The sequence below is a fragment of the Protopterus annectens genome, chromosome 14.part0 (genome assembly GCF_019279795.1).
Source record: "Protopterus annectens isolate FY-2018-M chromosome 14.part0, PAN1.0, whole genome shotgun sequence".
Taxonomy (NCBI): Eukaryota; Metazoa; Chordata; order Ceratodontiformes; family Protopteridae; genus Protopterus; species Protopterus annectens.
The window spans coordinates 584,777,396-584,790,004 of record NC_056748.1 but is presented as its reverse complement, the minus strand read 5'-3'; the positions used below and the strand labels follow the sequence as shown (position 1 = coordinate 584,790,004).

The 12,609-nt window shown below is 37.8% G+C and overlaps 1 protein-coding gene across 2 annotated transcripts in view; it reads left to right on the top strand.

Annotated features, from left to right (window-relative positions):
* PANK1 (pantothenate kinase 1) overlaps nucleotides 1-11,092 on the top strand; it is a 590,851-nt gene extending 579,759 nt beyond the window's left edge. For both annotated transcript variants that reach the window (XM_044056334.1, XM_044056335.1), the window contains exon 7: nucleotides 5,544-11,092. In XM_044056334.1, the coding sequence (XP_043912269.1) occupies nucleotides 5,544-5,603 (60 nt within the window). In that variant the 3' untranslated portion in view covers nucleotides 5,604-11,092. The remainder of the gene's footprint in view (nucleotides 1-5,543) is intronic.
* Nucleotides 11,093-12,609: the final 1,517 nt, after the last annotated feature.

Here is a 12,609-nt window from a genome sequence, read left to right as displayed (position 1 = left end):
TTGACCTTCCACTGACATATGATTGCTTCAACATGAGTTAGACTGCGTTAGTACTTGGTATAGGTCAATGGTTTCATATTAAATGTGAAAGAGTATAGTATAGTTAATTTTGGTAAAACATTTTCCCATACCATGTAGGTGACACACCTCTCCAGTCTGACACTGTTGTAAGAGGTCTGGATGCTGTGTCCCAGCAGTAGTGAAGAAAGCCTTCCAAATGGCATGTTTAATTTCCAAGGGCGTTTCTTCTAGATCTGTAAAAGTCTTAATTATCCTTTACTTGTGTCTCATCAGACCTAATGAATATAATTCCCTTTTTGGCATGTGTGTCTAAACATATAAATCAATTTGAGAGAGCTTTGACATTCTTAACTAAAAGGATCAGTGGCCTCAAAAATCTTTGTCATAGCAGACTTGGCAACACACTGTCTCTGTCACTCTCCCTCAGTTCTCGGCCTCTTGTAGATCCCTCTATGGAAATTTCTGTTTTGCCTTTCGAGATGGATCCAACACTGCACAGAACAAATGGCTCCTTAAACACCAGGTTAGAGGAACTAAATTATCATTAACAAACAAGATACACTGTATTAGATTCATATCCCAGTATATCCCTTCTTCTAGAGCAAACTTCTGTTACAGGTCAAGCTCATATTCTTCCCTGGTGTATTTTCTACTGCCACCATTGAGGCTAGCAGGAACTTTTGAATGTGTGTTATTAGCTAGGCTGTTAATGTTTTGCAGACTGATTGCCTGTCACTTCCCTGTGAATCAGTTTAACCTCTCCTTTATGGGCAATTTATTTAACAGTAATCTCCAAAGCAAATTGCCCCATTCTGTTACATTTTTGTATATAGTTGTCATTAAAATAATATTTTTTTGTTCTCTTGTGAAGTTTCCCTAGCATTATCCCCCCACCCAAAAAAGAAATCTATTGTATATAAAAAAAAGTTTTATTTAGTTATCAATTTATTCTACACTGCCCTTCTACAAATTCATAATGTTCTTCTGTATTGCTTTATTTTTTGTGTGTGTTTTAGTCTTTTCTTTAATTTTAAACCTTTCCAAACCACTGAACATTTTATTAAAAGTAGTTCTCTAAAAATGTTTCCCATTTTTCTTTTTCTGAATTTTTTTAACAAGAATATAATACAGATTTTAAGAAGCTGAATAAACAGTAAGTTTGAATGTCTACTGTAGTTTTCTGCATTTTATCACTTATTTCAGTTTGATGGGCTGGTCCAAAGACCCTTTTTAGCCACAATCCGAGCCATAAGCCAAGAGAAATTACTGGATGAAGTCTGCATATACATTGGTGTCTGTGGATGCAAACAAAACAGATTAACTTAAATAAACATATGTTAAATAATTGTTCTTGAGCAAAAGCAGGATTGTATATATACTGCATACTTTAGAGAGAGAGAGAGAGAGCAACTTTCATACATCGGATGTTTAACCTGAAGTGAGCTGGATTGCTCATTTGCTATAGGTAGGCAAGGCTTTGTTTTGTGGTGCAATGGTTAGAGTTGCTGCCTCACAGCAAGAGGTTCTACGATTCGATTCTTGTCTGGGATTCCTTCTGTGCAGAGTCTGCATGTCCTCCCTGAAGTCGCCTGGGTTTCCTCTGGGTGCTCTGGTTTCCTCCCACATCCGAAAAACATGCTGTAGGTGGATTGGGCACTCTAAATTGGCCCTAGTTGTGAGTCTGTGCGTCCCTTCTGTGGAAGATTGGGCGTCAGGCTGGCAACTCTGCACAGTAAAACTCCACTGCCAATGGTTCTGCAGACCGTTTTTACACTGTGGCGACCCCTAACTGAGAAAAGCCAAAAGAAGAACAAGAAGAAGGAAAGGCTTTGTATTGGCTAGGCATACCATTACAGCTGAGTCACGAATTGCACCATCTTTTGCCAGATTACATCTAACGACTCCATGCCAAATGCTGTTGCCAAAGGGCCTTTCACCAGATGTGTGGCTGTTTTCTCTGCTAGCTTCATAAATGTATCCATTGATGACGTTTGTGGTACAGTCATCAGTTTACTCATTCAAAAAGCAGTATCACTCCCACCATGATTCTGGAATAAGGCCTTCTTTGGCATCTTGGTACTTTTGGGCTCTGCCTTCTGAGTCCTGATATGTTGGCCTTGACATTAGCCTCTCTGGTATTTTCATTTTTTACTGTTCTTTTCAGAAGTAAATCACAACAGCGTGCTTTTGATGTCTATTGTAACAAATATGTACACACCAGGACAGTTTGTCTTAGAAGAGGCCTTTTGCAGTGGGTGGTTTTCACTCTTCTGTTATTCTCCTTTGTCTGGAGGGATTCTGCATCCAGCATCGGGATTTTGAATTTTCCAGTAAGTCTGATAAGTACATCATTTTACATTCCTTTCCTTTTTTATTGTTTTTCAAGTTGTGCTTACTCATTGGACTGGGTTGAAATGGTGGTGTACATGAGTTGAGAGGGCCCTCCTAGAAGGTACATGACACATAGCCTGTTTGTAAATAAATTGCGAAATGTTGAGCAATGAAGAAGAATCCCATGTAAATGTTGAAACTTTAAAATGTAAACATGCCAAACTAAATGGAGAGGAATATTTTGTACAAGTAGTGTAGCTTGACATTGCCTCTTCTACATTCCCCAGTGTGTGTGGGGTGGGGGGCACTACTCCACACCTCTGCAAGCTAAATGCACAGACTTAGGTTTGTTCCTCTACAAAGGGCAGAGGAAGTATTTAGTTTCCTCGCAAAGCTAAGTATTTGTTTACTTTGAAGTGGTGTAATGTTGTCATTGCAGTCACATGCTAAGTCTGTTTATTTTAACTCAAGTTATTTACTCCTGTTTTGTAGTACAGGTGCTCATTTTTGTTCATATCTCATAATGCAAAATAATAAGATCCGTGCTGTTTTTCTAGTGTGCCACATGGATATTCGACAGACATTTAAATGTGTTTCCATGTATAAACTGTCTTCAGAAGTTGTCAGGAAGTTCTTTATATTGAGAATATAGAAAAACAGTTAATGTTTCTGTCAAGGATTTGATCATACATGTCTGTGTAGATGTTATCTTTGTCTGTTAGTTGTCCAGATGCACACTTTATATAAACATAATGAGCTGTGATTCCCTCCTCCTCTGGTAAAGCTAAGGGAACAGGGGCAGAAATTAGCCAGATGTACAAGGTAGGGAGCTATCATTAAGGGTCTTGGCTTGTAGTGCCTTATGAGAACGTGTTAAGGTGCACATTTTCACCTTACTGGTCTGTTGTGACTTTTCCATGTATGCAGGTGTAGGACATAAAGGAAAAAAGCCCAGCACCATTCACTGATGTAGTCCCTCTGTCACCTAACTACTCTCCTTGTAATAGGTTATGTGAGGGATAATAATAGGTGTAGAAAAGGTGGGGACAGTAAAGTACCCAAAAATGTGACCAAAAAAGCAGCACAAATTAGGAGTATGAAATTGAGATATTGTAATGGAGACATCTTGGAATTACTAATGTGTTAGGCTGGCTGAGGAAGGATGTATAAGGTACGGTAGCAGCTGTGTTGTGTACACTGGGGATTCAGTAATAGTAGTTGATGGTCTAGCTATACAAAGATGATTTAGGCCAGACAGGGTACATGTCATGTTGACAGTGCTGGAGATGGACTCTTGGTGTAGGCAACTACATCAGATAAATCTGCAGCAGTTTCTTAGAATAGAGTTGAGTTTGCTGATGGTAGTCTGCCTCGGGACACAAATATGACTGTTGTTTCACAAAAAAAGTATCATATTTGGACAGTTTTACACCTAAAGCCTAAAGTTGTAGAAGAATATTCCTCAATTAGGTCTAGTTTCCAGCAATAACAACTTAATCCATTAAAAAGGTACACACATAATCCAGACCACTGTCACTAGATATCGGGGGGGGGGGGGGTAGTTCACTGTAGAAGGTTCTGTCTGACTGAAAGAGGTACAACTTGTTGAAGAAAAACTAGAAGATTCTTAACCAGAATGAACATGGAAATAACCATTGTAATGTGTCTGCCATAGTAAAAAAAAAAAAAAAAAAAAAAAAAAACTAGGACAAGTTACAAGTTGGTTAAATAGTTAACCATTGTAACATGTCCCCCAGGTACAAAAAACAGTGCAACTTAAAAATAAGTTCACATGTTTATAGATGTGCAAAATGTAAAGTAAATATTGACGTTTTGAAAATAAATAACTTCAAGCAATGTATAAGAAGAAGCTAGAGATTGAACTCTGTTAAATTAAAAAATATATTTTCACTTGCCTGCTTCTTTTTTCCATATAGCACAGTTAGACAGTGTAGAGAAAGCTGTTAAGGGATTGATTTGTATGCAGCAACAAAGTATTTTGGGGCATGAAAAACAAGTGGTTTCTTTTAAAGAGCAGTTACTGACTTTATGGTTTCACTACTACAGCATCAGCAGTAAGGTATTGCAGTTAACAACATGCCTTTTCTGTAAGCTAGAATTTTATGTTACAGTTACCACATAAATCCATGTAATATGGCATTCTGGGTTCTGTCCTTCATGGTGTCACACCAGGAAGTTGCAGGCCCAGAATAAAGTTTTTAGGAGGCCACCTTCCTAATAAAATAAAATGAAGAAATAGCCAATTTTCCATTAAAACTGTATACTATGATGTTTTACATGATAAGTTAGTAAGTCTGAACTTCACAAGGTTCTTAACTTTGGTACAAAAAAGTGATTAAATCAATTTATCAAATGTTATATATAGCCAGGCATACACCTTGTAAAACGGTGTACAACGTAAGTTCTGACAGGACAGTATTTTGCCAGCTAAAAAATACAAATGTTTCCTGTCTAAAGTGTACAAATGAAGTAAAACAATATAAGTAAGCTGGCAAAATACATTTCACGTAGCTAAATACTTGCACATGTACACACACACTTTAATGTTTATGTATACACAAACCAAATTTTCTGACTACCTCTGAAAGTAACCTACCAACAGTCCATTCCAAAAATGTTGGCAACGCCCTTAATGCAAGATAATGCTGTCATCAGAGAAAGAAGAGCTGAATGACACAGTTTTATTTTTCCTGCTGAGAACTGTTTTTCTGCCCATTCGGAAGTCTTTATTATAGAGAAAGGAGGGCAGAGATGACGTGACAGTATTTCACTGGTTTCCACCAAATGCTGCTACATATAGCCAACTTGTGTCTAGGATATCAAATGGCAGTTTTGTTTGCATATGGTTTAAGTGACATGAATGTGGTTGTGTATATTAATGTCATCAAGACTGAGTAACTGTCTGATGAGCAAGTTAGTAAGAAGCCTTATCGCAGGGAGACAAGTGTTTAATGTCCGTACTGTTCTGTCTTTTGTTTGTTCCTGGTAACAACCAATATTGCATTTAGAGCTGCCTTTCAACTTCACTTGCAAAGATCTTCTGTCATTCAGAGATGGAGATCTTATTAGGATTCTAATGATGCACTTTGCTCTGGTGTTTTGTGAGGGAAATTAGGAACACCAGCGTAGGCTAATTTCACAATGACTGACTTTGTTGTCTGTTTTTACAGGGATATTTTGGTGCAGTAGGAGCCCTCCTAGAGCTGTTGAAGATAACAGATGACCAGTAGTTGAGTTGGACCAGAGCAGACTGAAGAAAATGATTGAGTATTTTAATGCTGCTGCTTTAGAGAGAAGACCATGTAAAGGATGGAAAGAAAGCCATTTCTGAAAGTTTTATCTGCTGAAGTTGTAAATACTGTACTTTCGGTTCTTAAATAGGTCATTTATCCTTTTTTATGAACATATTTTATATTTTCTAGGAGCAATTCATTCTAGAGATATGAAATTTAAATATTTTTTCTTTATACTGTAAATATTTGTAAAATGTGCGATACGGCCAAACCCTGCTGATTTTACTTATTGTTGATTGGAAAAAACAGTATAAATAAGGACCTAACTGTGAAGAACTCATTTCTTCTAGAGTGTACTGTCCGTTTCTCTTCTCATTCTAACTGTATTTATGTGGGTGTTACTGCGGTCCACTGTCCATGTTCTGGCAACTCCAGTGTATGCAGTATGATCTCCAGTATCTGAAAGATAAGTCACTTGTTTCCAAGCAGTTAGTTATCCATCTCTGCCTTATACCACTAGATCTTTATTTTTCTGCTAAAAGAAAATGTCACTTTTTTTTTTTTAAATTGCTTGAAATTTAGTATGATGGACGTAGATGTTGTAAGTCTATAGAACGTATCCATTTTGTTAATTCATTCTTATTTTAAACATTTCGTTGATCAGTGAATATGAATTTCAGAATCTGTGTTTAGTAATGACAGGAAGTACTGCACTACAAACAAGCAAAAGGTGCTTGGGGAAGTACAGTTACTTTGCGATATATCTGTTATGCAAGTATGTTTACCACATCTCGTGGCCATGAGTCTGTGATAGCTGCCCATGGCACAGATGAATGTGGATCAGACTGACACTGCAGCAGACAATGGCTGGTCTGTTTGATAGCAGATAGTTAGTCCTTTGATGTTGTAAGTGCAACTGTCCATGCTTACTCCTCGTACATTTCTTTGATGTACCCAAAGGGGCCACGTTAAGGGATCATGATAGAGTTTCCCAAAGCATGCAGTAGGTTTTTATAGTGCTTACGAACTGTACTTTTAAGCACTTATGGCACCATTGTTGATGAGATGGAAAAACTTGTGGACTTCCTAAGTCATTGATTACCAGATTCTCCTTTTGCTTAGGGATAAGTTGAAGACTGTTCACTTTCCATATTAAACCATTCAGCTTCAGTTCTTGACAGGAGGGCATTGAAAGTTTATCTCAGATTTCCTGTCCGAATCATTGTCACAGCCATGGAACCCAATAGTGCGAGTCTTGCAATTTCAGAAAATAAGCTTTGATGCCAGTATTGAAACAACAGATTTCAAAACTTGCCTTTATATTTTAAAGGCATTTTGGAGCAGTAAGCCCCCCCCCCCCCCCCCCCATGCACATACTACTATTGACTGTATAGACTGACTCCAGATTAGAGGGATATTTCAAGGTGCCATAACCTCAGACTTAGCATTATAGTATTTAACATTTGCTGAAAGATCTCAGTTCTGGTTCATGAATTGTAGTGGAGAGCCATGACGAAACTTTAACTTCTATACTTCAAGTCTCATATGAGAGTCAGTAGTTTACCGTGTGTGTGTGTCATAAAACTTGTCTGGAGCATCTACCAGTTCTGGCTTCAAATGTCCATGCTGAGGAAGCAGGGTTAGTTAAAGCTGATCAGCAGAAAATATGCAATATTGTCATGCCACAGGCTGTTGTACTGGATGAAGGTTTTTAGAGGCATGATTGCTGTGAGTTGACTCTGTCCAGTGGAACACTGCATATGCAGTATTTTTAAAAATATCCAAAGCAATGGGGTTAAACAAATCAGCACCCATGAGCTGCCACATCTGCTGAGGAGGAGATGGAAAGTACCGCTGTCAGATCAGACTTCAGGTATTCATTGAGGTGCATCTGTTTGTTTACTGGTTGAGTAAAGACCCTGAATTTGATTATTTTCAAGGTATCACCTTTTCTGTAAATTCTGTTAGCTATCCCTGCTCCAGAACTTGCTTGGTATTTATGGAAAAACAACAAATTTGTTTGAACTTGTGTTATGTAAAATAGAGAAACTACTTCTAAAAAAATAGTGCTTCCAATGTCAGCCTAATGGTGCATAGGAAGGGAGAGTTCCTGAGTGCAGCATTAGAGGATTGGGTCTAAGAAGCAGCCCAGATGCCAGACAGCTGGTCAGAAAAAGGGAAAGGCAGGACAAATTTCTTCAGCTTACAGGGAGAGCAGTTTTTTTACTGCCTGGCATTTCCCTTTAGGAGACTGAGCATTACAGTGACCAGACTAAGTTGAGGGAATGGCACGTGTATGGGATGATGTCTACATTGCATATATCAGTGACCTTGCATATTGTGTATCCTGGTTGGGAATGGGATTGGCTAAAGTCATAACCCCCCCCCCCCCCCCCGTTACCAGTTTTACCACCTCCTTAGTGTTGTTCTTTGAAGAAATAAAAGAATCATTACAAGGTGTTGATGGCTTGGACAAGGAGAAAAAACGTAGCCTTCTTAGTGACGTTTGGCTTTATCCTCATAGACTTGAGAGTTCTTGCCTTTTCTAGTATGAATCTTTCAGACTGGATCCATACAGATAACAAAGATTCATCTGAATCTCACTTTGAGTAAATGTTTATTTTCATTGAACTTTACTCATACAGATTCTGAAGCTTTTTGTTTTTTTTTTCTCCATACTGGTCGTTTCCATATTGCCATCTTATGCTCATTAAACAAAATTTATGGGAGAAATTACTTTACTATGCTGCATCAAGACAGGAAACAGTGTAACCAGTGGCAGGAAGGTGATATTTTGCACTGATGTCTAAAACTGGTCATCCTTTGGGAAATGTTTCTGTGTCTGTGGAGCAGCTGTCCAAAGTTCAGCATGCCACTTTTCCCCCCAACCTGATTGTCTAAAACAGTTGCAGTTTGTCCTAGGATTTCCCTTGATAGCCATTAGTTCTGTAGTCTGCCTGCATCAACTTCTGGTAGCTGGCTTGCTCTATTTACCTGGAGGGCTGCTAAGAGTCTGCCAGAACATGGATTTTGAATCAAACCTGTTTGCACTAGAAAAACACAGATCATTCACTGTAACCATACTCGTGGCAATGGTATGCATCTCAGAACAACAGAAATCACCTGGCCTTATCCTGACTTAATAGTGCCACATTGTCATGCAACAGCATTATATTGTGTAGCAGAGGTTAGCTTCTGCATTGTCTAAATCATGTGAACATTCGCCTACAGGTGTTCCATCATCCTCCCAGTACTTAACAGCTGCTGTGAGGCCAGTAATGTTAGTATAATTGTGAAACCCCACAAGAAAACTAATGTATGACAAAGTGAGTGCTGGCATTCTGTGTTTTGGGGTTTCAGCTATGAACGCTGTATATAAAATGAGTATACAACTATAGGGCAAGCTTAACGTAAATGTATTTTAGTTAGAGTAGTCCTTTCCAGTGCATTTGTTAAGTGTTTAAGATGCATGCCTTAAGCCACTTGTAAAGCTATGGTTATAGTGGAATAGCCTATTTCCAACCACTCTAGAAGATGTAGTTATTTGCTCGTATTATTTTTCATGACGTTTCATGATCTAGTATTGGTTTCAGCTGAAACCACATAGCTGACACATTAGCTGTAAACACTAAGGCATTAATTTTAACTGCCTTTCCTTTAAAAAAGTGTCTAAATATCAGTATGTATATGAATGTTTCTTTAATGCTTTTAGAACGCCTGCTGAGTTATGGCTAGGTTCTGAAGCCCTTTAATTTCAGTGGACTGTGTTATCAACAAAGGGCTGCATGTTTACTGTAGAGAAAGTACTCCAGTGCCAGTGAACACCTGTGTAATGTGTTAATCCCAACTCAGTAATGAATGCCAGCTTAATATATGTATATTTGTTGTGAAACAAGTCGCAAATGGTACCACATTAAGTTGTATGTAGTATGACCAAACGAAAGCAAATGTCGACCCTCTGCATTTCACTGTTTTTAAAACTTATGTATGTTGTTACTTTTAATTATTTAATTATGCAGTAGGTGTGGACCTAAATGTTCTGTCTTGAATTTTATGTACTTGAGCTGCGTCAGAATATGGTGTCATATTTACGCACATGGTATGCTTGCTTTGACCCTTTTAACAGTAGACACGTTATCACCTGTCTCCACTAGTCAGCACTTTATTGCCAAAGCTTCAGTCTATTATTATGTCCTCTGCCTCCCAGCTGCCTACCTCAGGCATACACACACATTTTTGTGACCTTTTCAGTAATTGAAAATCAATATTAACACTAACAAAGACAACCCAGTTTAATAGTTTCTATGCATATTGTAATATGTGACTCAACTTTGTATGCCTCCAGTGGAACAGTCAAGCTTCAGGGGCATTCTGTACCAATACTGTGTAGTCTACAAGACCTATTTCTGTGCTTGCCTTTTGAAGCCATACCTTGTTCTCTCTGTGTATCATGTTTATGGGCATTACATTTATTTCATCTTGTGTAGCACCTTTCAAGATGTATAGTAAATAGGTGTATTACATTAAAAGTTTGTGTCACTGGATGAAAATAGTGTAGGAAACAAGGTAACACCTGCTACTTCTACTACAAACAGAATGAAAACAAGTGTTATATTTTTTTCCTTTTTGTAAATAAAAAGCAGGGTACTGAAATTCTTAATGTGCTTCATTAGCTTGAAGGAAGTCTGCTGTTTTCTTAAAACTTTGCAGAGTTGTATCATATAGGGCTACCCTTGTAGCACCAGGCTCTTGTGCTAATCGCAGGTATGTTTTAAAATAGATTAAACGTGCGAGTTTTATTAAAACACATACTGAGAAGGAAACATGATTTGTTTTCTCATAAGATTTACAGATTTGTCCATCAGAGCTGCACGCCAAGTGCTGTTTAACCAAAACATACTTCCCAAATTGACATTACCATCTACAGTGTCAAAATATTTTGTTCCCCTTGTTAGGGAGATGCCCTTTACCCCCCTTTACATGGATTCTCTGAACTGAACCACCGTTCTTTGGAAAATAACAGTTTTCCTAATACACTGATTTACAATTCAGGCTGTACGGCTTTGAAGAGTTTTGCTTTGCTAAGTCTAGAGATAGAGATGTTCTTTTCTGATCATTATTTTATCTTACTGTATTGTATTTTAGAAATCTGTATAAAACTGTATCACTTAAGGATAAATTAAGCTAAATTTGTCATACGCTTTTATGAAAATACTTAAATTCACAGTATACAAAACCAAAGTTACCTTTGCTGAATGGATATGCTGTAAGTAAAGTTGACAGTAAGTTATCTGTCCAGATGCTGTTTCACTTTTACAACACATATAGGCATAAAAAGGGGGATATGTTCTCATTTACATATATGATGCATGCTGTAAAAATGTAGCCCATTAAGTGCATTTTTTCTGCAGTTGACCTCCATTATGTTACTTCCTTGTGTTTTTGCCTAACAGCCCAAGAGAAAAAAATGTGCCGACAAATATGAATTCTTTGTATTTTCATAATTTCTGCATTTACATACACAAGTAAGTCTACTGAGCATGTGCTACTTAAGTTACAGTTAACATATTTCAGGTAGTAATTCTCAGTTTTAAAATATCACTTCAGGAATGAGGATAGGGTCCTTGTGACCTGAGAAGACACTTTCTTTGATCAGGTGTTCAGCAAACAGATTTGAGACTGCTATACCTTGCTACAGTGCTTTGGTACCGAGCTGAGACTATTGCCCTTTAACAACCATCAGTGGTGAAAAAAAAATCAGGCTTGCTAGCAACATACTAACGTTTTGTGTGAGTGGGAGTTTAATGTTGTTAGTAAAATAAGTTGAAGTTCCTTGTGCTTTTCAAAAGGCATGTTCTTTTGATAAAAAATAGCATTTATAAGAACTAATAATTAAAATACATGAAGCATTATACATATAGTGCAGCTGTTGAATTCAGTGGAAATGCTGATAACATGGTAGAAGCATAATGTTATTTCTTTGCATATGTTACATTTATAATTTTGGCTAGGAAAAATGTCCTTTGACATGTGATTCCAATACAGTCATTAAAATATTCACCTGTAAACTAGCTTATTCTTTGACACCTGTTGGAATTTGCAGTTTCTTAGTGCTTGTTTTGTTTGAGAGCTAACCCATTAACAGCATCTGATGCTGACTGTGCTGTGATGGCACTCCACACTTGCACATTTACTTCAGTGGTTGTTGAAAGGCATAGAACATGCACTTTTGCTCAACTGTAATGCAATGACAGTATTCAATTTGCAGTATTCGCTGCAGCAGTTAAGCACATTAACCCTGAGAAAATGTCTGTAGCTGAAGAAGAAATGCAAAAACCAGCTTTTCTTTTTACGCTCAGTTCTTGGCAGCTAAGAATGTGACACCCAAGTTAATGATGGCCAGTAGGCATTAATGTGTTAACCCCCTGTGCATTCTCTACGACCATTGTTGAATGTGTTGTATCGCTCTGACCACCAAATCCCACCTCTACTTGCTTGTGCCCTCATTAATTTGCCTGCTCTGCATTTCATTTCTTCTGCTCTTTCTACAGCCCAGCTGTATGTTTCTTGTCTAAGGTTTGCCAGCTGGCAGACATACAAGTTTCACACTACTAGTAACTATATTTGATCCATAGTCAGGGCAGACTATATACGTATACTGTCTTGTATTTTCACTGCTTGGGACATTTTGACACCACTGCCTGAACGTTCTGACTATAGAGCTGCAAAGATTCAAAGTCTAAGCTTCCAGTTACACAGGAAGGTCTACACATGGGTTCCATAATTGATTTGGCTTATTCCTTATTGCTTGGCAGGAAGAAAGTTTAGTATTGTTATATACCAGAAGTTTAGCAATTACAAATACTGACATACAGATGTAGTGTTGAGGATTGGGGAATGTTGTCCTGTCTGAGAATTATTTTCTGTGTATATTGCTTTAAAGCAGTAAGGGTCTCACTTCTGTATGTGATGCACCTGGGTATTTGGAGATATTACCCTGAAT